The following is a 27,980-nucleotide window of genomic DNA, read 5'->3' as shown; positions in this document are numbered from 1 at the left end:
GGGGGCCCTGAATCTCCTGCCGAAAGGCAGTAGCTGGAACTCATGATGCAGAATGTGAGTCGGGTCAGTAATAATTTTCTGTGCCAGTCTGGTGACGGACCGCTCATAAAGCATCTGTAGGGAAGGATGATTCCTGACCCCCATGATCTTCATGGCAGTCCGCACCAGACCGGCAATCTGTGACCTTGACTGCACAGTCAGGTTGCCGTACCAGGCCGCAATGCCGTATCTGATGATACTTTCCAATGCAGCCCGGTAGAACAACAGCATGATCCTCTGCTCCACTCCATAGACCCGAAGTCTGCGTAGGAAATAGAGACGCTGTTGGAGTTTGGAGCAGAGACTTCCAACGTGTACCCGCCAGTTGAGTGTGTTGTCAATGTGGACCCCCAGATACCTGTATGAACCCACCTGGCTGATGTGATTGCCTTTAATGACGACTGGCCCGTGGTCACCCACAGTTTTTGGATCAAATATCACCTCCTCTGTCTTCCCCACATTGAGCACAAGATGATTCTGGTCACACCACTGGACAAATTTCTCTATTTGTCAAATAACAGTCAAATAAAAAGCACTTAAATAGGCTTAACTGTTGTGTCCCGGCAGAGGGCAATCAGTAACTATTTGCTATTCATGTTTAAAATAGATTCAATTTAAAAAAAAAACATAAGCTTTCCATCAGTTGAAATGGTCCAAATCAGCGCTTCCCCCGTTAGACTCGACAAATTGGTAGCAGGCTACCAGTCGGCCTACCCATAATGCACCGCGCTGACGAGATGCATAGCTTCCGCTGATGCGTTTTGCAGCTGTTCTTTTTTCAATCGGACCAATCAGGCGTTGTTTAGGCAGGACAAACTCAATAAACTCCGATTACGGGGGGGAAACAAACAAACCTAACAGACGAATGGATGGAGGAGTTTCGTGCATTTTTATCTGGTAAAGATGTTCGTGCCCCCGCCCCCCTAAAAAGCGACGGAAGACGAGTTTTTCATCCTTTGCCTTGATTGGTCAAATGTGCAAAGATGCCGCATCGTCCAATCAGCTCGAAATATTGTACAGCAAGCCCCGCCTTTCCCGAACAGGTTTGCCTAGTGAAGTACCAGATTGATAATGTGAACAACTCACTGGAGTGAATCACAATTATCAATCTGGCTGTCGAGGTTAGATAAGCAGGCTACACATAGATATTACAAAAAATATATTAACTAAATAATTACTCAATCATCAATGTCACATTTGTTTATGTTTCCCAGAATAGATTAAATGTACAGAATAAATTGGCATGGTACATTGTTATAAAGACAATACAGCAATTTGTCTCTCTGACTAGAAAAATATTGAAATATCAAGAAATAAACCCCCAACTGCCCCCACCTCTGATCCAGGGGTTGTCGGTATTGGATAGAAAATGCAATAACAGTTTTATAATACGATACCTCACGAAAATTATGTTTCCTGAAAAACAGAACAAAAACGGAATTCATAATAAATTTGATGTTACTACAGTCAACAAGCTGACAACTATGTATTTAAATCTACCAATAGCCCCCAAAATGAAGGAAACATTTTTTAATTATAAATAATATTTACCCATCAAAAGAATTATTGAGATTACGACTTAATATTAAAGACAATGTCTGTTCGTTCTGTAAAAGAAATATTGAAACCATTGACCATGTGTTCTTTTCATGTCCAATAATTAACTAAACTAACTAATTTTAAAAACTATTGGGAGAGGATGACTCCCATGTTTACTTCATTCCCAACATCTTTATCCAGAGATCATATAACTTTTGGAAAAACAAGAATGAGGAAATGTCTACAAATCTCATTTTATGTATGGCAACACTTTTCATTCACAAGAAAGTTTTGAAAATCTAACCCCGTTTTTCAAAAAATTTCTAAACGAATTTGGCATATATATTAAGTCTCTAAGATTGGTTAAAAGACGTAAAGTACAAATAATATACAATATGCTAAAGAAATTCCCTCTTGTGTAAAGTTGAATATGTCTTGATTTCTTTTATGTACTGTCATTTAATTATTACTTTGATTGTTTTATTTCATATATTTATTTATTTTATTTTTGTTATGTATGCAATTTACAATTGTGTGTGAACATGGTATAATTGATCCTCGTTTTTGTTGTTGTTTTTCTGTGACCTACTGTTCCCTTGGCAGTTAATGTTCATTTGTATGAAAAATCGATTGCTGATTGTTGCCAAGTTTGTATGTCTTACTGTTTCATTCAAATAATATGAAAAAAAAAAAAAAAAAAAATGAGAGACTAAAGGAATCTTCCATCCAAAAAATAAAGTCAAATGGAATGCAATACAAATGTAATGAATTATTATAAATTATGAACGAAAATAACTTTGGGTTCTGGCTTGCTCGTGAGTTACGGGCACTGTTCGGTAAATATTACTGTCTGGACAGCCGATACGTTTATACAGTAGTCTGTTCGAGAGATGGGAGGGGTAAAATGGCCGCCCTAAGGCTTCAACGGCTTGCACGGTCGCGTATATCGGCTATCCAGTAAAATATACAGATCAGTGTTTACGGCCAATGAGGAGATGCGTAAGACGCTGACGACAGACGTACAAGTTGCGACCTGTTCATGTATTGCGGAAGTGACTAATACAACAATACAGTTGAGCATATCATAGGAGCCCACAACTGTACTCAACAACAATTTTCACCAGTAGAGACAAATGAGGAACGAATTACATTTCAAGGTATTTAACGATAGAGCTTTAAAATCGTAAATTACAATGACTCCTTTATCTGTTGAAAGACACGGAAATGGACGTAGCTTGTACACTCGATAACATACGATCTACTATTTCACCGTTTTTTGCTTTACATTGCCGATAAACTTCCGCAACTAGAGAACTGTAAGGCAATTCTTTAAACAACACAGATTCCTTACCACAGTTAGATGTCTAACTTGTTTGAGATCGTACTCTGTCTTACGAGCAAAATCGGCGACAGTGAGGTAGGTAGATGTACAATATTCGTCTAACATATGTACCTCTAAAGCAATTCATATCTTAAAAAAATACAATGTTACATAACACGTTTTAGAGCATGCCCAGTGTCGTATGTCTGATGACAGGATTTTTTAAAACTACTTATTTTGGATCCTGTCAGTGCAGCCACTGGACGGAATATACAACACTAAACGAAGGCTAAAATACAGTATAATATTTAACTTATGTTTATGTTCGTATTGATATACCCCCTAGAGGAAGCTTCTGAAAGTATCACCAAGAAATGATGTATGCTGATCCAGCCCTTATTTTCAAATTGCCTCTGACCTGGATTTATCTTTTCTCTCTCCTCCTCTCACCTCCAGCTTGACGTTCAGATGAGGTTTCGCCCATTTGGCCCTTGTTGTCATCCTTTGTCGTGATGGCAACTCTTCGTTTTACAGCATTCATTCTCCTCTTGTTTCTCTCCTCTTTTGCTCTTATACTTCTAAGCCATCTGCCGTCTGTCGCTCCGTCACTTTCTTTTCCACAGTCGCCTTCATCGCTATCCTGCGGTCCAGGTCAATCATGGGCTGTTCGGCTCCATGCTGACCCATATCACGAGGATGAACAGAAATCTGAGAAACTTGATGAACTTGCTAACCAGGTACTACGCTTTATTTGCAATGGATTGACAGTGCAATGTCAACTAACTGTTGTCTGTTACTTTAATATAACTGTACATCTGCAATTAATTACCCAGGGAATGCTGATTCATAGTCTTATACATAGCTACAAACATGTTTCCAAAAAAGAGAAAAAACTGAGGCACATGGCCAGTTGAATAACATAATCAATGCCTTTTACGTGGAACACTTTTGAGTGCCTCAGTTTTCTCTGTTTTTTGGAAATTCTTTGTAGAGCCCTCCACTCAAGAGCACCAAAGAGACTTTTTTTTTTAATCCAACATATCCTAGCAGCGCTCCTGCATGCTCTGATTGTGAGCTACAAATAGGTGTTTATAGAAGCACATTTAAGGGAAGTTCATATAACTACCAGTCATGTAGTGTTTGATGTATTTAGCATATTATGCAGCACCTATCCTTCAGACTTTACTTTTGCCAGCAACATACTTACGATTTTCCTGCCAAAACCAAAGCAAAAATGCAAGGCAAACAAACGTCGACACTGCTTGCACCAACGCTTGCCCATAGTAGTCCACAGTAAAGTCGTCATAAGCCACAGTCCTATAGCTTTTACTTTTTTATTATTTTATTATTTGATGTGTGTTGCTGTCACACATCACAGTTCGCAGAGGAAGTGGTTTGCAATTGTCGGGTGTGCTACATTTGTATTTCATCTTCATCTGTATTTTGACCATTCCAGATAGCAGAGCATGCCGGGCTGCACAACCAAGGCCAGATTGGACAGTTAGAAGGCCACTATTTGCTGTGTTCTTCTCAACCTGGTGCTAATGTTTGGAGGAATGACCTCTATCCTGGGAATGTGCTAGCAAGCCACCCTAATGTCCTTTGGTACTCCCAGGAGAGGGTGCTCAGCCGCTCGAAAAGATCTATGGCTTTTAATGACCCACGATACCCTAAACAGTGGCACCTGGTGAGTCTGTGTAATGCTACTGTATGATAACATCTTATGTCACAATGTACTGTACAAATGGACATTTTAAATGCTGATAGCACAAAGTGAATCATGTTTGAATAGGCCCACATAAAAAAAAAAAAAAACTAATCTAGTATATGTACCTCTATGTAGCTCTGACTGTCTTCATACAACACATTCTTGTTGTTGACTTTAACCTCTCTATCTTCCCTTTTCATGATGTGCATGCATTGAAGCACAATGACATTAATAAGGGCATGGACATCAATGTGACCGGGGTATGGGAGCGCAACATTACTGGCCAAGGAGTTACCGTGGTGGTGGTAGATGACGGGGTACAACACACCCATCAAGACCTACAACCCAATTATGTGAGTCACTGTTAATACATTCCATTAACAACAGTCATTTCATAACCAAGTCATGAATTACAAGAGAAATTATATTTTTGTTTCCCAAAGAATTAACAAGCAAGGTGGATGTCAAAGCCCCACCTTTGAAGGACTTGTTTATATATATATATATATATATATATATATATATATACAGTATATATATATATGAATAATCATATCCCATTCTATTTCATGATTTCTACATACACAATTGATTTTGTGTTTATAGAGTCCCGAGGGCAGCTATGACCTGAACTCCAATGACCCAGATCCCATGCCCCACCCCGACGCACACACTGACAACCATCATGGTACTCGATGTGCCGGCGAGATTGCGGCAGTTCCGAACAACAGCTTTTGTGCTGTGGGAGTAGCGTATGGCAGTAAGGTGGCAGGTACACAGTACAAATGTGGTTAATGCTCCATTCACATACTGTATGTTGAGTGAGGTAAAGGCTGAAACAATCTGTTCCATCCCCAGGTATAAGGGTCCTGGACGGCCCCCTGACAGATAGCCTGGAGGCCATAGCCTTCAACAAACACTATCAAGTCAATGACATCTACAGCTGCAGGTAACACACGTGTGTCACTGTGATCCTTTGGTCTAGTTTGTCTTGTCTTTAGTTGTCATTTTTTAAAAGTATTTAAAGGGGAAGTCAATCCTAAAATTTTCTTTACAGTGATATTTTCTATGCAGCCCCTTTAGTCTGAGCATAGTACAGTATTCAGATTTATATAGCATTTGTGGAATATGAGTTTAGCAGCAAAATCCACCTGTTTTTGTCCGTTTAAGGGGGCGGCCATTTTGTCACTTGCTGTTGACTTAAAATTACTTAAATGTTGCTTAGGGCTCAGGTAACAACCAAAGATGATCATAATGATGTGTATAGACTAGTGGGGGCACATTCAATTGTTGTTAACCCCCCCCCCCCCCAAAAAGGGTGTATTGACTTCCCCTTTGATCAATCCACCGTATATTGCACAAGTGATGTAAATTGTGTTTTCTTAGTTGGGGTCCTGATGATGATGGACACACTGTGGACGGGCCCCATCCCTTGGGCAAGGTAAGAATGTTAAAATGTTGAGATTATTCTTTTCTAGCTATACTTATTGTATCGCATGCTGTATAATGTCACCCAAGCTTTTAGTCATTATATTTTGTCTTGAACTACTGTTGATATTCCACTATTTGATGTAGTTCCCCTGACCGGGCATTAATGTTACAATTGTACTTCATTTATATTGTGCTTTTTCACTTTACAAGCCGAGCTTTACATTTTGACTACTCATTTACCTACTGATGACGCAGCATCTGGAGCAACTGAGTGTTCAGTATCTTGCTCAAAGGTACTTCGACATGGTCACAAATTGGTCTGGGATTGAACCCACAACGCTGACCCTACATTATAACATTATCATTCATCAATGTAGACTGTAGTTTTATTCTTTATGTTCATATGACTTATTCTGGTGATTAACTTATTTCTTATACTGGAATGAAAAATGACACTTTAATTTCCCTATAAAAGGTTTTATGATGGTGATATTTTGTCGTTGAAACGGATTACAGTATTTTGTTTGGGAGGAATTGCATTTTGAGGTTTCACTGTAATAATAATAATAATCATCATCATCATCATCATCATAATACTAAAAGTAGGTAAATGTGATGGCTGGTCAATTTGATACAGTGCAGTGTTAGTTTTCTCCTGCAGAGGGCAATACATCACAACATTTACTTTGTGAATTTTAATGTCTTTTCACGGCTTACATTTGATCTTGGTTGTATAAAGGAACATCCTGTTTTTTTTTTTTAAGGAGTCAATGTAGAGTGTTTGATGAGTTTTATTCTATTTTCTTCACAGGCTGCACTCCAGCACGGAGTCATTGCAGGAAGACGGGGCTTTGGAAGCATCTTTGTGGTTGCCAGTGGCAATGGAGGGCAATACAATGACAATTGCAACTATGACGGTTATGCCAACTCCATCTACACCATCACCATTGGTATAATGGAGTTTGCAATGTACATCTTTGCAAGTGTACATTTATGCAAATGTCCCAAGGGTAATTGTTTTATTGCAGGAGCTGTTGACGAGAAGGGCAGGATGCCGTTTTACGCTGAGGAGTGTGCATCCATGCTGGCTGTCACTTTCAGCAGCGGGGGCAACAAGCTGAGGAGCATTGTAGGTCTTACTTGAGAACACAAAATGCATGTGTCAAATATTACGTTAATTGGTTTGAATTGATTTTATTTCAGGGCCAACCACTTGATTGATTAACATTGTGGTGAAAATCGCTCACAACTAATAGACTCGATGATTAAATAATTGATTTAAGGCCTTAATCTGAAACATCAGATAATGACAAATTGGAGGGCGTGTTTAGCGTGTTCCCTGTGTTTTTAAGCAGTCAGCACATCATCACTGCAATTTTTTTTTGTGGTGCCGGGATTGTAGACACAACTCATTTTTATTTGGTGCTGTTTGTCCCTTGTCACTATGGAAACAGTTTAGACTAGCAACGCCATTGCCTTGGGGGGAAGCGATTTGACAAAATTACCTCTCTCTAGAGGAGCATAAGCCACAAGCTGACCACACAATGCACTCATTGGCCAAGTGTTTACCTCACACTGGCATTTTCAAATATAAATATGTTACCCATTCGGGATTGACATAACAAATTATGTACTGTACTCAAAATGAAAACAAATTATGTAAAGGTACTATAATAACTGGCTACCATACAGCAAAAGGAGAAATGTGATTATGTGCGCAATGCATCTTGGTGTCTGTTTTGGAGTCAGGTCTTTTTTGATTATCTGTGTTATACCGTATTTGATAATTGACAGGTTCTATTACGATTATATAGTAGCTTTGTTTGCATAGAATGCAGTGATAATATTGTGAGCTATTGTGTCACTACATACAAGGCTGCCTAGTTGGAGCACAACAAATATACACAGGCGCACACAACGGTGATTAGCTCCCTGAAATCTTCAACAGCCTGAACAGCTGTTTGGAAGGGTGTTTATTTACATGTTAACATTGAAAGTGCAGATAATTCATCATGTTTCCTTTTAACTGCACACCACCAAGATGAAAATGTCACTTGTATGCAATGAATGTGGGTGGACTTGACTGACTCAGGGGTCTGCAACCTGCGGCTCTGGAGCCATATGTGGCTCTTTAGACCCTCTCCTGTGGCTCCCTGTGGATCTCTCTAAAAAAAAAATAATAATAATAATAAATATATATATATGTGTATATATAGTAGAAATTAGTATAATTATTATTTAAGTTATGTTTTAGATAAAATATTCTTAAAATTAATTATTTAGATCAAAATTGAATAATTTAAATATTCAAAAGAGGTCAGAGTCCAAATTTTGATGAAAAAAGTTTTAAATATTACATAAAAATGTCCAAAAGGGGGGGGGAAATTACCATAAAATGTCCATGAAATTGCCAAAAATGTCTGAATTAAAAAAAAATAATTAAAGGCAGAAATGAAAACATTTCAAAAGTAGCTATAAGATGTCTAAAAACAAAAGAAAAAAATTACCATAAAATGTCCACAAAATTATTTTTTTAAAAGTCAGAAAATTGATTTAAGAAAAGGAAGGAAAGAAACTGTTAAAAAAAAGTAACCATAAAGTGTCAGAAAACAAAAGAAAAAATCCCGAAAATTACCATAAAATGTCCACAAAAATGTATGAAATTGTAAAAATGTGTTCAAAAAATTCGCCGTAACGTGTCCACAAAACAAAGAAGTGAGGCAGAAAGTAACTATATGTCCACAAAAATGTCAGAAATTTGACAAAAAGGTAAAAAAAATCTTTAAAAAACAATGTATGAAAAACAAAGCGTGAATAATAATAATAATAAAAATAAACAGAAGACAAAATGTAAGACAATAAATCTCAAAGTATTGGATGCTGTATATTTTTCTCTTTTGGTCTAATTAGCTCATAGGCCCTCAGTACATTACACTAACACACAGCATCCTGATTTTTTGGGTATTTATTTGTCTTAAAATGGCTCTTTTAACAGGAATGGTTGCTGACCCCCGGTCTATGTGATACGCCTCATATATCAACCATTTGTTTAGCGCTCATACTGTACACTTAGACAAAAGCATTGCAACCCTCGGGAACTAACAATGAAAGAAAAAGAAGTAGTTCACCTCCCATTTCCTCCTATTGAGTTTCCATTTGACATTTTTGAGGCCTCTGATGTTCAGTGACAGGACCGAACAATTACTGCTGTAATCCACCATGAATGTTTTTAATGTTGTTGAGGTGAGCGGCAAGCGTTGTGCTCTAATCCCAAATTTAGTAGGAATTGCGTGCCATTACGTTATTTTTCATATTTTACGGAAAAATGCCTGCTCACGTTTAGATTCTCTCTGTTATCCCCTGTTGCAGTAAGTGTACTTAAAGGCTCTTTATTTTTATTTGGACAAATTCCTGTTCTTGGCTTTCTTCCCTAAAAGCTAGATGCCCTGAATGTCGTTAAATCCACTGTCACAATATTTACTTAAAAAAACCTAGTAAAGTTTTTTTTTTCCACTCAGAAATTCTAAGTACAGTATTCCCCTCGCTATAACGCGGTTCACTTGTTGCAGCCTTGCTGTTTCGCGGATTTTTCTAGTGCAATTTTGAATGCTTTTTTTTTTTTAAACAGTAATGTACCTATTTTATCAAATTTATGAAGGTTTGAACATTGAGAATGTTTAAACAGAGAGAAATGTGAGAAAATGTAAAAGCTTAGATGAAAAAGGGTATAAACTATGTGGTGAGGGGTTGTAGGGCCTTAAAACATTTATAATAATTGTAAAACATAAAGCTAAATACTTCACGGATTTCATTTATTGCAGGCAATCTAACCCCAGTGGGAAACGACAAAACACTGTAAATCTTTTACAAGGAGAGTTTTGTGTACACTTTTCCACTTTATTGAAATAAAAGCTACTTAAGGGTTGAGGAATGAATAGCCACTCTACCACTTGAGCCATGCCGCTCCTGCAGTGTATATTGATGGAGACAGGTGGAACACTGCAGCTCAATTCTGATTTAATACTATCTGATTTTTTCATGCAGTGTGAACGGTATTTATTTTTTTCACACCCGACCTGGGCCTCTTATGTTTGTATATGTATGTATGGGTTTCTGCTCTGATTGTAAACACTGATGCTCGAGGGACAGCAGCCAAACATGAGCGCGCGTGAAAGCAGTCCAGTGGGCGTTTGCACATCTGAATTTGCATAATTTATGCAGGCAAGACACGTGAATCCAACTCCTAACACGTCCGTCCACCAGCCCACCAATCAGTAGCATGCGTTGGCACAGCTAAATTTGCATATGGCACTGATAAAGGTCGCTTGGCCGGAGAGAAAACGTTGCGTCGAGTCGGGGCCATATTTATTTCCATAAATTCTGCAACATGATGTTGTCTGTTTTTGGTGCACATCACTCGACGTGTGTTCTTTGCGCATGCAAGTCACATCACGGGTGCGTTGTATTCACATTGAAGTCGCTTTTGTTTTTTTAATGTGAACAGTCCATAAAAAGATTGGATTTAATAAAAAATCCGAATTGGGTATCACGGCCTGCAGTGTGAACGTAGCCCAAGACACCCATTTTTGGTTTCATTTTGGACACACCAGCAATGCGGTATAGTGGTGGTCTGGTGGTAGAGTGGCTGTCTCCCAAGATCAAGGTCATGAGTACATTCCTCAATGCTTGAGTAACTTTTTATTATTATTATTATTATTAACTGGTCAAATGTACATTACTCAAATTTCCTTAGAATTTCTGAGTGAAAAAGCTTAACTAGTTTGTTTTTTTTTTTGAGTAAAAATGACTTTTTTTTTACAGTATAGATTCTTGCCATGGTTGTATCATATCTGAATTCTTATGTACACAGTTCTCAATTGAACTTTTTGGAGTCCTTGTTGAGTACATCAGTGCATTATCCCTTTTTAAACTTTACTGGGCGTTTTGTCAAAGCAGTAAATAATGAGTCGGATAGTTGTTCCAGTTCCATTTGAGATGCATAGATCTGCGACTGCGGCTGTTGACAAAAGCGTTCTTAGCTGTTTAAGTCACCGCTGATGATGGTCTGTGATACATATACTGTAGATCCAAGGGTGACTTCTGTGAGTTTGTTTGTGAGCAGAGCTATTACCACCGCCTCGCTGTTTATACCATACAAGGCTCTCCATGGTATGTATAGCCTCAGCCCATCTGTCTCTGTAGGCAACATCGGACTGGTTCATGCAGCAGGGGACAGGCTGCACAGAGGGCCACACTGGCACGTCTGCCGCCGCACCCCTGGCAGCCGGTATGGTGGCCCTCATGCTGCAGGTTCGCCCTTGCCTCAGCTGGAGGGACGTCCAGCACATCATCACTTTCACTGCCACCAAGGTAAACAAACGCACTGGTGCCTTGTGTCACTCTTAGCAATACAGTGGAACCTCGGAGTTTGAACGTCTCGGAACTCGTACAAATCGGACTTCAACCAAAAAACCTGAGTAAAAAATGCCTAGGAGTTTAAACACCCAAGCTAAGCCGAACGTACCTTGAAAACGGGTAGCCGAGTGAAGCCGAGCGGAGCCGAGCAATGCCGAATGCTCACGTTGCGGTAGTTGAGACGATGCACTGCTCATTTCCAGTCAGATCGTGAATACTCCAGAAGGTGATCCATACTCACGAGTGTATTTCGATTTTCCCACAATTTTCTTTGTCATGGGCCCAAAGAAAGACAACAATGCCAGTTGCAGCAAAGAAAAACATACAGTGCTACGAACTACAGTGGATGTAGGAAGGAAATTATCGCACCGTTGTAACTACTGTGACTACTTCTGTAAATACTGGCACGAGGACCCCCCTTAGCTGTTCAACAACGTGCCTGACTTTAAACAACGCACGCAAGGACCGCTTAGTAGTCTTAACAATATGCCCAATGTAAAATACACAAACTCAGCGCTGAACAAAAGCTAGCATTTTCGTAGCATTTATCATCCACTGATGCCATCACAGCACAACAAAAAAGGTAAGGTATTTTTTATTGTTTAAATACTGTACTGTAAATGTAAAAAACATAAATAGAAATTAAAATAGGAATTTTCTGTTTTTGGAGCTTGGGAACAGATTAATTGCATTTACATTAATTCCTATTAGAAAAAATGTTTCGGAGGATGAACAATTCGGACTTTGAACACTTCGCAAGAACGAATTATGTTCAAACTCCGAGGTATCACTGTACTTGCTGTCATTGGAGTGTTTGCAATTGTAGAGAGAACAAAATAGTAACCTTGATTGTTGTAACATCCATTAGTGTGACAACAGTTCAGACTGGAAGGAAAACGGAGCAGGTTTCCACCACAGTCATCAACACGGTTTTGGTCTCCTCAACGCATGGAAACTTGTTAATGCAGCCAAGGTACAGAAATATGCATCAAGTCGGGGTGCAGCCAACAAATAGAGGGAAATACATATTTTCAAATAGATGTTGACTCAAGGAAATGTGTATTCTTGTTCTGTTGTGGTTTGCAGGTTTGGGAGTCAGTACCCTTTCTTGTGTCCTATCAGAGCTCAGTAATAAAGGAGAAAGTGTCCATTCCGTCATATCCCAAGGAGCTGGTTCGTACTTTGACAGGTACCGTTATGTCTGCTCTCTTCTTTTTTCTCAGTTCCGCATTCTGTGGTTATGCACCGTGTAGCCACCTCCCTCCTTTCCCTCCTTTATTCTCCTCTGTCTGACTTGGCCTCCATATTAGGTAATGTTCTGCTGTTTGTGTATTGAGACATTTTACTTACTGAGCCACATGTCTCCAAACAGCTTCTGTGTCTTTTCATTTCTTATTTCAGGGCATTTGTAGGTCAAAAACTCTTCTCTTATTTTATTTGATCTACTTTGTACTCATATTCCCTCATATTATTGCCTCATTGTTCACATATTGAGCTTTATGATGATGTCATTGCAGCAGGAACATTTCCTGCCTCTCAAGTGTCCTGTCCCACATTTATGGGCCCTTTTAGTGGTCAAGCTCACTGCCAGATGAGGCTGATAGTTCAATAGACATGTACCGCTACCCTTCAACTATTTTTCTCTCATTCTTCTTAAACCTTCTCAAATTGAATAAGTGGAAAATATTAATGTCAAACCCACCCCACCCCACCGCAACCCCCACCCCCCTCCTCATATTCGGGCTGTATTTACCAAACCCCTGCATTTGTTTACATCTCTTGAGCCTTCGGTCTTCCTGAGAATTTCGAACCATTGACTAGTCGATGAGTCTATGCTTCTGTTTATGCTCTCCATCAACTCATGTCCCAGGGTTCGTGCACCCTTAAATGGTCAAAGAGCAAATTTGCTCATTAGTTGTCATCGTCCAGCAAGTATTAAAAAAACAAAACAATCTGGCTGTCATTCGTGGGCGAGGGATGGGTAGTAGGTGAGGTTCCATTGAGATAGTCACAAATATTTAATTCATTTGAAGTCAACACTTCTATTGTGATATTTTTGAATTACAATACTTCAACTGGTTGGAGTCTATGGAGTGGCACTGTAGGATTCTGGCGCCCTCGGTTAGGTTGCCTATGCACTTGTTGACTGCTCCTCTTTGGTAAATGATTTTTGAGTGATGAATATTAATGATACATCAGCTACAGTTTGTGCTTTTTCTGTGCATTGCCTTTTGAGAATTAACTTTCAGACCCAATTCATAGTAGTTATACATAGATCTATATGCATTAAGATGGATATACAGTTCTAAATTGGCACACATGAAATGTGACGCTTTACCTCGTAAGTGTAATGCATATGCGCTAGCTACATTTTCCATTGAAGAACAAACATGTGCAGTATAAGTATAAATAGAGCAAGCTATTCCATCTATTGCAAAAATGCCTTTGAATCAATATTACTGTATATTTCTACTGCTGTGTTTTTCCTAATACTGTTATGTGACTCAAATACCTGATATATGTATATTCTGATTTCCTCTCGTAAACCTATTTCAAACTCACGATTTTTCTCAGAAGGGCAGTTACAAAGCATAACAAATATATAATAGCACTGTGCGTTTGCTGCATGTGTTCCAGTGGTTGGATATTGTTGTGTACGAATCACAAACTTTAAATTTGCTGTGGTACACCTTGTTAACGGGTACTGTAATTAGTAACATTGACCTAGAACTGTGGTTCTTGTGGCCTTTAAGGATGTACTGAACCCTACCAGTTTCCTATGCACATTCACGTAATCCTTCTTTATTGAAAAATAAATTGATTTTTTTTCTTTTTCAAAATTCAAGGCATAGGGTTTACTAGTGAACAAAATGAACAGAGGGAAAGTAGCATTACCATCAAAATTGTCTCTCTTCACCTTGAATTCAGAAAGTGTTGTGTTCTTGTATTCTTGTATAAGGAAGTGTTCCTTTAGTTTTGCTAGGTAGTTAGTTGTGCTGGACGAGAATTTATCAACTTGGTATTGCAAATCATGCAGTTAGGACTCCGACTCACTTCATCCCTCAACTCAACTCAACTCTTTAGAGCATTTTGAAACAACCACGGCTGTTTTTTTAAGATGGAACCTCGGAGCAGCAGACACAATGAAAACAGCAGGGGCCCCAGAATTGAACCATGTGGAACGCCATACGTTCCGTTATACATGTAAATATATATTGCACATATTTCTTTTTTTGCTCAACATGAATGACTGGGTTATAATAAAGAAATCACACGATGTACCATCACAACAGCCACAAGTTGACTGCTGAGGGCACCAAATTCCCTGCAGCACAGATAGGCCAAGCAATGTAGTGTGATCACTTTCAGCCAATGATGGGCAAGCGGGGCATATGATCACAAGTCATGAGTCGGATGTGTGTCTTGACATCCACCGAACCCCTGTTCATTCAAACCCAGATTAAGAACCTTGATTTAGAACATAAACCAGTGTTAGTGTAGGCATTGATCTAGGCACATATGCAGTAGAAACTACGACTGTACAGTATGTTTGCAAAGGAAAAACACACTTTCTCTGTGTGTTTTCCCCCTCAGTCACTGCTGCTGACTTGGCACTGTCTGGGATGCAGACATTGGAGCATGTGGCTGTTACTGTGACAATAACCCACCCTTGCCGTGGCAACTTAGAGATCGTGTTGTTCTGTCCTAGTGGAATTTCATCCGTCATTGGGGCTCGACGGGCTGTTGACAGGTGACACCTCCCTCGCAAAACACACATTCTGAATGCATGAGTAGCCATATCTGTGCTCAAAAATGAACATTGTGCTCTGCCTTTGCTTCGTCCCCGCACAGAGACTCTGCAGGCTACCAGGACTGGACCTTCTCCACTGTGCGTTGCTGGGGGGAGAGGGCTGATGGCCAATACCGCCTCAAGATAGCTGATCATAGTAAGATGCGTCTGCTTTGAATTACACGCATTTCTTTGCTCCATGTAATGAGCTACTTCCTGCCACAATGACCCATCTGTGCTCATGTAGAGGAACCATCGTCTCTACAATGTGCTGATGTGGGGGCGTTGACACAGTGGAAGTTGACTCTGTATGGATCTTCTATGACCTTCAAGGAGGTCAAGGATAGACAAATGTAAGATCTTATATTATAGGCATTCCTGAGCAGCTAAAATAATTTCAATTTTTATTTAATTTCAACTTTAAAGCCTATTTTGCCAATTTTACAAATCTTGTTTCTATATATTTACATATAAGTACCTTAAACAATTTTAGCTGTTATTTATTATCACTGCTTCTCTTCTATGACTTGCTTGGATCATGTTTGGCTAAGCGCAGGTTGGTGAAGGATGCCATGAGTGGCATATATCTGGACAGCAACTTCTCTTTGCCTTGCCCTCCAGGCCTTGATATTCCACCTGAGATTATCAGTCCCTTCACCTCAAGCAGCCTCAGGGTAAGATGCCTCAAAAACAACCTCGCACGTTCTCCATGGGTTGGGAATATCTTGCTTTCCCAAATCTGTTGCAATGTCATCGTTAATTCACCCCTCGTTCATGTTCCTCCATGTTGCTGCTTGCCTCGTTTTTCCCTTTTTACAGAGGGTGTAAAAGTCTACACCCCCCTGTTCAAATGTTTCTTGATGTAAAAACAAAAACAGGATAAAACATTTCAAAACCTATACAACTCAATTGAAAACAAACGGTACCTTTTTGTGAGTGTAAGTAAAACTAAACAACTGAAATAACGTTGTTGCACCCTTTGTTAACGTGATCTTGGGAACATGTTAATTGCACCTCCACTACAGTATGTGGCAGTGGCACTCTCATTTTCTTACTGGCGGGCGTAACTGGATTATCCCCAAATGACAGTCAAGTTTTTCTTGACTTTTTTTTATTTTGCTTTTTAGCACAAGCCTGAAATATATACTTTAGTTGGAACCTTTTCAAAATAATTTCAATGGAAAATCTGTCTTTATGATCTTGAGCTACTTGGCAGTTTCAAGTCAAGTGGAATGCTGATATTGTATAGATGCTATGTTAATGCTGAACCATGTGAACAACTTTCTTTGTTTCACAGAGATAATTTACACATCTTTAAAACTGTAATTGTGGACAATACAATGGAAGTCAACCCAAAAAAAATTCTTTACAATAATATGTTCTATTCACCTCTACTTTTCAAATTTTGTATTTGTGGAATATGAATTAAGCAGCAAAACCCAACCATATCCATTTGTCCATCTCAGTGGGCGGCCATTTTGCCACGTGCTGTTGACTGAAAATGACATCACAGTTGCTCAGGTAATGACCAATCATGGCTCAGCTGTTTTCTGAAGCTGAGCCGTGATTGGTCAATGAGATGAAAAATGCCGTGTACAGTATATAGACTAGTGGTGGCAAATAAAGCATATAATTGTGAAGAAAAGGATTTCCTCTTTATCTAAGTTACGCTCTCTAAAATGTGTGATAGAAATGTTTGTGCGTACTCCAGCCCTGTCAGAATATCCTGATGGACAGTGCAGATGCTTCTCCCAACACAGATCGGTGTTTCCAAGCCAAAATACACACAAAGACAACAAACTAGACAGTATCAGACCACGAAGGAAAGTGGTTTGGATATTGGCTTTTGAACAGGGGTGTGTAGACTTTTTATTTTGAGTGCAAGTCCTTAACTCATTCACTGCCAGTGACGGCTGTAGACGTCAAAAATTCATTTTAACTATTTTTATTTGTTTAATATTTTTTCCCACTTTTGTTAACAAGAGTATGAAAACCTAGATATTTTTTAATTGTACATTTAGAACTGGTTAGAAGATTGTGAATTAACTAGTGAAGTCATGCAATTAATTATGATTAAAAAACGTAATCGCTTGACGCCCCAAATTATTAATAATGTTTTTTTTCTTTTTTTAATTCATTCATTGCCATTGACGGTTTAAAACGTCAAAAATTCATTTAAACTATTTCTATTAGTTTTAACATTTTTTTCCACTTTTTTTGACAAGAGTATGAAAACCTAGAAATGTTTTATTGTACATTTAGAACAGATATAAAATTTGTAATTAATCGTGAGTTAACTAGTGAAGTCATGCGATTAGTTACAATTAAAAAAAAATAATTGCCTGTCGCCCCTATTTTTAAATTTATTTGTTTTATGAATTTATGGCTCTGAATGAGTTAAAGGGATACTTGACTCATTAAACCATTTTCAGAAGTAAAAAGTTAATATTTAGTTCACAATTAATGTGATAACGTCATTATTTTTCTTGTACAAATAACTTTAAAAGCAAATTTTTCCAATTACTGTCGACTAAAGATGACTTCACCTGTGCTGAGGAAGCAGGTAACGACCTGGGTTTGGTCCAGCAAACTGAGCCATGATTGGTCGTTACCTACTTCCGCAGCACAAGTGATGTCATCTTCAGTCGACAGCAAGTGGAAATATTAGTATTCAAAGGTATTAATTGCACATGAAAAATAATGACGTTATCACATTCATTCTAGACAAAATATAAACTTTTTACTGCTGAAAATGGCTCAATGAGTCAAGTTTCCCTTTAAAATTTGAAAATTAGATAGTACTGATTTGTATTTTTAAAAGTAGAGGGTAAAAGTAAAACGTCATCAGGTATTTTGTTCCTGTACTTGTGTACTTCCCACTACTGGCAATGTTTTTATAGCAGTGTGTGCATATCCTCTAATAAATATCTTCTATCCAGTTTCTGCTCCTGCTCGGCTGCTTTGCGCTGTTCTGGTCTCTCTACTACATACTGGAGGCCGCCATAGCCCACCTGGACCTCCACTGCTTGTCCTGGAGGCAAATGGGCGCCAGAGTCAGGAATGGGCGTCGAGGGAGAGGAGTGGAGGAGGCATTAGATGAAGAAGATGGAGGCCATGAATGTGAGCTAGAGCTGCATGCAGTGCTGGACTCGGAGGCCAAAATGCCACTTCTGGATCGCGAGATGCTGACAACATGACACACAGCCTGAAAGTCGGACAAAAGTGCTCTTTGGATGTCTCCGACTTCCAACCTCCTTCAGCCTAATCACTGCAGTTTGCCTGATTGTGGATGAGCTCCACTGTCATGCGTCGGGTTCAAATGTGCTTCAAATGCGAAGATGCTTTTTTCTGTCCGTGCAGCTATCTCTCGCGCAAGATGAGAGAAAACCAAAAGGATTTCAAGTCTGTTTGTTGCAGAAGAATTAGTGAGGAATGTAATGTATGCACTTTACGAAGGTGAGAATTGCTGTGAGTGAGAGTTTGTGTGGGTGTTGTGTGACGAGTGTTAACTAGGTCTTCCTCTGAAGTGGCCTCAATTTAAAATTCCACTATGATACGGATATGTTTTAGGAATATAAAGTTATTTTTGAAGTAGGATGAAGCCCAGGAGTCCAACCTGTGGATTATCAACCAACTAACTACTGAAAAAAACTTGACATGGATTTTTTTTCAAATGTGGAATATGCACAAATATATTTTTATTGAAGTGTTGCATATATATATATATATATATATATATATATATATATATATATATATATATATGCCTTATACACGGTACATCATTTGTGCTGCCTATAAAACAGTGTTTTTATACAAAAAGTTTTTACATACTAGAGTTGTCTTTCTACTGTTGCAGTTAAAGATAGGAGTTGAAAGTTGTGTTTTGCTGTGCAAGTCACATAAAGGAATAATAAAGGACTTGATGAAACTGGGTTTTTAATGCTTAATTTTGCAGTGCCAGTAAAATGTTATCTCGCTACCCTTTGGTTCGCACAGTTCTTGCACACATGTACTTCCAAGTCATTTAATATGAAAATGTACAAAACAGTGCTGATACAGCAGGCATACAAAGCGGGACGTATGGATCCTTTTTAAGTAACATTGAAAGTTCTCCATGATGGTAGTGTCAAACAAGCATTGGTGATCTTGTGACCATATATTTCCTGCTTTTGCTTTATGATGACGCATACATACAGTACAGCTCTTTATAAACTGGGAGTGACAGATCAGCGCAATGTGAAGCTCTGCAAAAGTCAACAGTGTGGTTTGTGTCAAGAGCTAAGACTTGGGGTTGTTCATATGAAACGGTTACTAAATTGGAAAAAAAAAAATTGGAGGACCTTTTTACAAGGTGTTTACAGGCTAGTTAATTTTTATGGCTCAGGGATTTTACAAGATCTGTCTTGGCCTTCCATAGCTCATGCCCTCCTGACTGGCTCCCTTGTTTGACCCCATCTGGAGACCAATCACGTTTTTGCCCGCCTTCATCTGATCATCTGAGAAGTCTCGCTTGTTCTCCTGTGCTTTCCTGCAAGGAACGAACAAACACAAAAATGAACTTCAGTGTGTGTTGAGGGTATCAAAAGGATGAAATATTTGACAACGGGACCCACTTGAAGAACCAGTTTGGGTCACCCTGGTACGTGCCCTCATCCTTGGTGACGGCCAAACTGCCGAGAGCTGACAGGGTCCTCTGCACTGCTGCCAGGTCCTTACCTGCCCACAAACACACCACGTTTGGATCTGTTGCATATGGCTACAGTCTATGCACACAATTCAGAATTAGACCAAAATTCTCAAGAATGGAGGAGAAAAAAAAAACTCTTAATACTAAGTTTGTTTATAAGTAACAAACGCTAACAAAATAACTAAAACTGAAAAATCATTTTCGCAACATAATAAAATAAAAGTGCTTTTAAAAAGAAACCAATACCTGAAACTAAATATTAATGTTTATAAAATTAACTACAAGTAATTATAGTGAAAATGTACTTCGTTTTCATCTTTGTCAATAAATTTCCTGTTTAGAACAGGGGTCTGCAATCTGCGGCTCTGGGGCCACATGTGGATCTTTAGTCCCTCTGCTGTGGCTCCTGTAAAATTTTAAATAAAATAATGATTTAGGAAAAATTATTAAATATTCTAAAAATGTCAGTCCAAATTTGTAAGTTGTTAAAGAGAGACGAAAGGTAGATGAAAAGTAAAAATTAAAAAAAAAATAAATAAATAAAAATATATATTTTTTTAAAGTGATGATCTGAAAAATATATAATGTACACAAAATTGCCAAAGAACATTTAAAAAATATTAATAATAATAAAAGGCAGAAAAGAAAACATTCAAAAAGTAAGCATAAAATGTCCAAAAACAAGGCAAAACATTTACATAAAATGTCTTTGGAAATGCAAAAAAATAAAAAAATTAAGTCAAATAATTTAAAAAAAATATATTATTTTTTTTAAATCACCACATAATGTCCACAAAATTGCCAAAAATGTATATATTTAAAATAATCCAAACTAATAAAACCTAACAAAAGCCAAAATGAAACAAAAAGTAGTTATAATGAGAAATCCAAAATATTATAGACTGTATATCCCTGCTACATCCAAGTCCTCCACATATCTACCGAGATGTCAGCAAATCTTTTGAGATTTCATCTAGGTCATTTGTTAGCAACTTTAAGGGTGAGTATGTTTAAGTTTTTACTATAAACAGTGGTTAGATCATTTATCTTCTATCACGACATTAGCAGTGTTTACAGTAAGCGAGAAGTGAAGGCTCATCTAACCTTCCCAGAGGTCTACGGTCTGGAACATGTCAGTCTTCGTGACGCCATATTTCTCAGCGGCATTGAGGAACTGAGAGATCTGCTCCATCTGTTTGAAGGCCATAGTTGAACTCTGAACCTTCTTCACGGGTTTGTCTCCAGGAAAAAGGCTGTTGATCAGTTCACTCAGGACCTGGCAAAAGACGGAAAGATGATTACGCTCCAAATCGGTCACATGGGGGTGACTTCTGGAACAGGTGTACTCACGCATCCGTCTTTCAGCCAGGCCTGGAATCCAGTTTTTCCTGACTCTGGCTTTCCGACGCCACAGCCGCACTGGCGGCTGATCCACTCCACCAGAATCTGCTCCAGCTCCTGGTCGTACTTGCTGTCGATCTTATCCTGGACCTGCCGGCTCAGGCCGAAGGCTGGACCTTTGTTTGCCATGCCAGCTGCTCCCTGGTGACATCAAATCGGTCAATGTTAGAAACGGGGCAAAATGTGGACTGTATCTACACATTGTTTATGCACTGCAGTGTTGAAGCAGAATTCACTTTTAGCACATATCGTCCAGACCTTAAAAGTATTTTGTGAAATATTGATTTATTGTGCATTCCGTCGCTAATTTCGAAGCTCAAACATGCACAATACTCATAAGCAAATCAATATAATTACAATATAAGCAAACCTCTTTGTCATGCACATCACAAGCGTGTAATGAAGCAAAGCTGCTCAGGTGGATCTCCTGTTTCCCAGTAGAGTGACATTAACAGCATAGAGTGTCCCTCCTGCGCACCATTAAAAGCAGCGTGGTGCACAAAGGGAGCTCTAAATCAGCCATCTTTGCATGGTTCTTCTTTGTCATACAGTCCCATCATGACTTGTTGCTGCCAACATACACGCCAGCGTTTTTCCATATACCGTGTTGCTTTTTGTGCAAAACCCAAATGTAGGTGCATGCTGTCTGCACCATCCAACCTTTGCTGCCATCTTGACGTCAGCTCACTTCACCTTCCTGTTCCTGGCAAGGTTCACAATTCAAAATGGTTACCGCACCAAATGTTAACAGGGACGGACGGGTGACGCTGCAGCATCCATTGGCTGCAATTGCTTTGCGGCTTTTGACTTTTTCTATAAAAGTGTTTCTCATAAACAAAGAAGAATCCATCAGTATATGGGTTTTTGGTATGCCTTCTGTGTAGAATTCTTTAGACCGACTCTTAAGCCAATTGCTCAAAGTCAAGTTATATTAGTTCCTATGGTGAACAAAACAGACATTTGAAAAAATAAATAAAAATAATAATAATAATTTCACTTGGTTTGCACTGTTCTGCTACCAAAATATTTACCACAGATTTTGAGCTTTTTTTAAATTATTTTTTAGGGGAAATTGTAAAACAAGCTATTATAACAAAACTAAATAGGATAACGGCTAATGCTATAAAAAACTATTACAAATTGTTACTTTTAGGAGGGGCATCAACTTACATTATGAATGGATTTTGTTCTATTCGGCTTTGGAGAAATATCTTTCAACTGGTTTTCACCATTTTAGTATCCGTGATTGTTCTGGGGCGAGGTTAAAAATCTGGCGCAATTGCGGCATACATTTTAGCTCGCTTGCTAGCTATGCCCACACTCCGAGAACGCATCTTCCCTTTGAATAGTTGCTTTAGAACGCCTCGGTGAATGGAAACTTTCCGCTCATTGATAAGTATTAGACTTTGGATCGTTGTAATTTGATTTATGTGAGGACAATCTGCCTGGTTTGTATGATAGTCACAGGCAAAGGCAGTATAATATACAGTTTGCATTTTGGAAATATTAGAAATGTCCAGATGTTCGGAATTGTCAATAGTAAGGGATGACAATTCAAGGAATGAAATGTCAAGAACTGTCAATAGTTGCTTTTTTATTTTATTTTATTTTAAATACTGGTAAGTTTAACTTGACAGCTAGAGGGTACAACACACACACACAAAATAAAAATAAATAAATAAGAATTTTTAAAAAATTAAAGAGAGAGCAATGATGATGACATGTCGAATCGGTAAGATTACCGAATGAACAATATTGAGCTCTCTCTCTCAAAAAACAAAAACAAAAGCTAGAGTGTACCAGGGCTTCAATCCGGTGTGGACTATTTAGATTTTTTTTCCAGTCATTTGAGACTTTAAGCCAGAAATGGAAAAACTGGTTCCACTGAGAACCACATACAGGAAAGTGGAAGGAGGCGGAGGGTCACTTCCGCTGGTGTTTATGAAATATTCCAAAACCAATTTAACACACTGGAACGTGGACATCAACATTTTTAAAAGCAGTTAAATTTATTGGAGGGGTGAAAAAAAAAATCAATTTGAGCTTCTATGTTGTTGGTGACAAAGCAAAAAGCATTACTGTGATGTCTTGTAACATTAAAAACGTATTTAAATTGTTCATTTTTTAATTTCAAGTACACAATCCATTTATCTTTTCTTTCTTTTTTCATTCAAGGGGTAAAAAAGAAGCCAATAGAGTATTTTGCAGCATTCAACTTGACAGTATGTTAAAAATGATTGTGATATTTTAAATTGTGTCACAGATGTCCTCTTTTTCCTTTTACAATTTAAAATAGTTTGATGTCTTGTAACATATATCTATAAAAAAAAAATTAAACAAAAATAGCATAACATGTCATTCAACTTTTTACAATTTTAAATCACATGACAACTTTTCTTTTAATGTTATCAATAATTTAAACGGAAGTATGATATCTTGTAATATTAAACAAAACAAAAAAAGATATTCATATAAAAAAATGGGACATATTTGAACATTTTAACTTTATTTCATAACTTTTTGTTATGGCCAAACTGGCCATATTCTTGAAGATTTTTTTCATTACGTGGCGGGCAAATGAAAACAGTGCAGCTGCTCACAAATTGCCCTTGGACTGAACTGCTTTATGCGGATATTTTCCCTCGGCTCAAGCACATAGTTTTGTGTAGACATAAGAAAGACATTAAAAAAAAAAAGTAGCATCTCTCTTTGCAGGACGTACAATTGGTATTTAATTGACAGACGGCAGTTGACTGGGCCCTTGTTCCAGTTTGAGAGCAGACACAAAGATCGTTTTCAGGCCGCATTTTATGTGCTTGGCAAGCAGGGTTGTTAAAAGCACTCATCACTGTGGTATGTCCATTTTAGAAGACTTTAAAGAGGAAGTCAAAAAATTAACATACAACATCTACAATCTATGTGCCCCAACAAATACTGTTTGTGTAATATGAATCAAGCAGCAAAATTCACAGGTTTTATCCATCTGAGGGGGCGGCCATTTTGCCACTTGCTCTCGACTGAATAAAAAAATTAATATATTTATATGTATTCGTTTAACTTCAAATGTACGGAACATATTGGCATAGTACATTGTTAAGGTATCAGACAAGCTTAGAAATCTCCAAAAAACAACACAAAATACATAAAAACTTGAATGAAAAAGAAAGAAGAAAGAGAAAGAGAAAAAAAAGAAAGAAAGCTCTTGTCTGAAAATGACATCAAGTTTTTCAGGGTTCAGGAAATGATCAATCACGGCTAAGCTTGCGAACGTCACATGACCAAACTCAGAAAACAGGTGTGTTCTTTTTTTTCTGAGCCCTGAGCAACTGAGATGTCATTTTCAGTCGATAGCTAGCGGCAAAATGACCCCCCCCCCCACCCCCACCCGAGATGGATTAAAAAAACGGTTGGATTTTGCTGCTTCATATTCCACAAATGCATTATTAATCAGAATGTTATGTTTAGATTAGTGAGGATGCGTAGAACATAATATAGGTTTGCATTTTCAGGTTCTCTCTAACACACTACAGTACAAGCAAACTCCTATATGCAAAAAAAAAAGAAGAAACTTAAAATTCCTTCATTATTTTGGGAGTTAAATAAGTCAATTAGGGTTTCTATTAGTGGTTTTGGGAGTCCATAAGTGAAGATGGCTTGGCCAGACAATCTTGGTCTGGCTGCATCCTCAAATGCTACTACGCAATCCCAGAAAGCAGTCACACTCGTACAGTAGCGTGTGGTACAACTTTAAGTATGTTAAAGGGCCTGTTTCAAATTCTCAACGTGCTGCATCCCACAGAAAGGAAATTTGCTGCTGCTATTCTTTTATGTCCCCCCACCCACCCCTTCTGTGCGGCTGTGTTTTCCTGCTGTGGTTAGCCGTTTCCATGGTGGAGTCCGCCAACAGCCAGGACAGGAAACCAGCGTTTGCAGCTGTGGTAATTGTGGCACTCTGTGGGGACATTGCGTCATGCAGCCCAGGCACCACATTTAATCGACTCCATAATGATCTGATATCAACACAGTGTGTTTAACTGATGATGTAATAATCCGCAGAAATGTGGACAGTTAGCTAACGCCCACAAGCTTTCTTCTTCTTCCTCACTGTGGGTGGAGAGCCTTTTCTTTATCCGTTAAGTCTATTCAACTTTATTGCTGTGTCAAAGTTGATAAGATTTTCTGATAAGGTGGTGTGTGTCTAATTCCTGGACTATTTCATAGAACGCTACTTTAGTCATTGGGTTAAAGTTAAAGAGGAAGATGCATTTACGCCATTGTGTTTTTGAACATTTGTACATCTCTAATAAGTCATCTGCTTTCCCCACATGGAAACCCTTGTAGCGTGCGTGTTTATTAAAGAGACAGTGTAACAGCACATACCATCCACTTGTTGAAAAAATAGCGACCACCCCACACCCCTGCCCCCCAGCCCTATACTAAGAGCTGTATATGTCTAATCTGTACGTATACGTACAGTTTCTACAGTCGAGATGGGAGGAGTAAAATGGCCGCCCTGTGGTTTCAATGGGTGTGTATGGGCTATCCAGTAATATATACAGATCAAGGGTTGTGATATAAGTTTTTCCCCCAAATTATTTAAACTAATAGTGCTTTGTTTTTGTTTTGTTTTTAATGAATGAAAATTGAAAAATCTTACACGCTTTAACTTTAAGGCCATTGTGTTGTGGGATAAATAGCTATTTTTGCCTAATTATAATAGACCACCTACTAATTATATATATATATATATATTATTATTTTTAAAGTAATTATTACATATTGTCACATTTATGTTAGCTTTTTATACAGATAGGAACCATTTTAGTCAGGGCACTTAGGAAAACATGCAGGGAGGTGTTGGCAGCTCAGAGGTCCTCGCAGGTCCTAGTCAGGAAATGCCTTCAGTGGCAAAGGAGCGGCCATGTCGTGTCTCATATGTTTTCCAGGTGAGCAACAATTATTCACCAAAAGGCTTCATGTAAATTTATTTTCGTACTTTTTAGTCATCCCTTGCTGTTTAAACTAGTCAGGAAATGCCTTCAGTGGGCATGGTGTGATCTAGTCATTTCTCATATATTTGACCCATTAAAGAAAACGAAATTACACCCTGTCAAGTGTCTTCATCCATCCCCTAGTGCCACAGTTAACAGTACTATAAACGCCCAAAAGAAACTTTGATTGTAAAAGAGGGTGTGCCTGACTTAGCCGTAGGCTATTTATTTAATACAGAACCGCTACATCCTTGCGAGGTCAATAGGTGAATTACTTCTCAAGGAAATGCCTGCGCGCTGAAATGTGTTGACACATGGAGGAACATAATTAAAGTCTACTCACTGTGAGGGATTGATCTGCTCTCTGCTGGCCGACGGTGCAGCTAGTGGTGGAGTGTGGATATTTTCTTTGCGAAGATCTCCTTGCTTAAAAATGCTGGCTTAAGAGGGGACGACGATCTAATGACGCAAACATTTGAGAGAGTAGGCGCGGTAGACGGGAGGGGCGTGTCAAGCGGAAATAGGAGGGCCCGATGGGAAGGGGGAAAAAAGTCAAGTTCATCCTAAAAAGGGCATGGCCTTTAGCTGTTTCCCCGCTACGGCTTCCCACTCGATCAACGCAGTTCTAAAGCCCGGCCTTATTTGGGAAGAGCTCCTCCGTAGCAGCCACAGAGTGTGAATTCTCCAAATACTTTCACCGTATCCCTCAGCATTCTAGTGGCTGCATGAGAGAGTTGGAAAAGCAAAGAAGGCACACTATGTCTTGTTATCAAAAATGTATTCTTCTGTTCTGTTTTTATTTGACATAAAAAGGACCAACGTGCTGGATGAGAAATATTTCCAAGAGTCTCAACCAGTTTCCACTTGCATTCCATTGAAGGGATGTCTTTGCACAGCTCTATGCTGCACAAACAGAGAAGGGAGGGGGTTGAGTCTGTCTCAGTTGACTTAAGGTTACATGTGGAAATTGGAGTAAACCTTTGACCGACCACCTGACAATCACAGGGCCGTGAAGACAAACCATTCACGTCATTCAGTGAATCTAACACGAAAGTAAATTTTCAAAAAATTCTCCATTGTCAATATGGGGTGTTGTATAGAATTTTAAGGGGGGAAAGGAATTTGTTTCATTTTGGAATAAGGCTCATTAAATGTGAAGGTAACTTTGGATCCTCTGCAACAAAATACAGACAGTGGAAAAACTATTAAAAAAAACTGTTTGCTTTTTATTACAATGCTAGCTATAAAAATGATAAGAATCAATGCAGAGACTATGTAGTGTGATGGATTGATAATGAGTGCTCCCAAATGAACATATTAGGTAAAAGACAAGAAGTCTAACTGCTTCGCTCGCAAGCTACATGTAGTCTGTAAACAAACACAGAGCAGCTCAGCATCTGGCTAGCAGACATCACTAATCAGTAGTCATATGAAAAAATTAATTGCGATTTCAGATGGAGCCAAAACAATATTGAATGTCATTATTTGAGTTTTTATAGCATAATAATTTACAGTGTTCAAACTGTTGCACTCATTTCCATCAAACAAGACAAACCAATGATGTTGCACTTTCCTAAAAACAGCATTTAATCTGTTGATGTTTTTTTTCAAATGTATTCACATCTGTTCCTTTTACTCAAAACGTAAGCCTTTAA

General features: G+C 38.5%; 2 protein-coding genes across 2 annotated transcripts; one reads left to right on the top strand and one right to left on the bottom strand.

Annotated features, from left to right (window-relative positions):
* Positions 1-2,587: 2,587 nt before the first annotated feature.
* On the top strand, positions 2,588-19,178 carry pcsk7 (proprotein convertase subtilisin/kexin type 7). The gene is made up of 17 exons (XM_077565700.1): positions 2,588-2,735; positions 3,356-3,636; positions 4,356-4,586; positions 4,826-4,960; positions 5,214-5,379; positions 5,466-5,556; positions 5,994-6,048; positions 6,850-6,988; positions 7,067-7,167; positions 11,241-11,408; positions 12,322-12,426; positions 12,540-12,642; positions 15,048-15,204; positions 15,306-15,400; positions 15,491-15,596; positions 15,800-15,917; positions 18,183-19,178. The coding sequence occupies exons 2-17, from the start codon at positions 3,412-3,414 to the stop codon at positions 18,438-18,440; spliced, it is 2,253 nt and encodes a 750-aa protein (XP_077421826.1). The 5' UTR covers positions 2,588-2,735; positions 3,356-3,411; the 3' UTR covers positions 18,441-19,178.
* On the bottom strand, positions 19,166-26,815 carry tagln (transgelin). Its single transcript, XM_077565701.1, has 6 exons — positions 26,669-26,815; positions 21,995-22,037; positions 21,284-21,475; positions 21,038-21,209; positions 19,860-19,962; positions 19,166-19,774 (listed from the first exon to the last, which is right to left on the bottom strand). Exons 2-6 carry the CDS (start codon positions 22,004-22,006, stop codon positions 19,636-19,638), a joined length of 618 nt encoding a protein of 205 aa, XP_077421827.1. The 5' UTR covers positions 22,007-22,037; positions 26,669-26,815; the 3' UTR covers positions 19,166-19,635.
* Positions 26,816-27,980: the final 1,165 nt, after the last annotated feature.

The sequence above is a fragment of the Vanacampus margaritifer genome, chromosome 5 (assembly GCF_051991255.1).
Source record: "Vanacampus margaritifer isolate UIUO_Vmar chromosome 5, RoL_Vmar_1.0, whole genome shotgun sequence".
Lineage (NCBI taxonomy): Eukaryota > Metazoa > Chordata > Actinopteri > Syngnathiformes > Syngnathidae > Vanacampus > Vanacampus margaritifer.
Note: the sequence above shows the minus strand (reverse complement) of the source record. Positions and strands in the feature narration are given on the sequence as shown.

Coding starts and splice junctions, on each gene's coding strand:
- pcsk7 (XM_077565700.1), top strand. CDS start 3,412: ATGGCAACTCTTCGTTTTACAGCATTCATTCTCCTCTTGTTTCTCTCC. Junction 11,409..12,321: donor TCACTTTCACTGCCACCAAG/GTAAACAAACGC, acceptor AACATCCATTAG/TGTGACAACAGTTCAGACTG. Junction 15,918..18,182: donor TCACCTCAAGCAGCCTCAGG/GTAAGATGCCTC, acceptor TCTTCTATCCAG/TTTCTGCTCCTGCTCGGCTG.
- tagln (XM_077565701.1), bottom strand. Junction 21,210..21,283: donor CCTGGCTGAAAGACGGATGC/GTGAGTACACCT, acceptor GTCTTTTGCCAG/GTCCTGAGTGAACTGATCAA. Junction 19,775..19,859: donor GACCCAAACTGGTTCTTCAA/GTGGGTCCCGTT, acceptor CGTTCCTTGCAG/GAAAGCACAGGAGAACAAGC.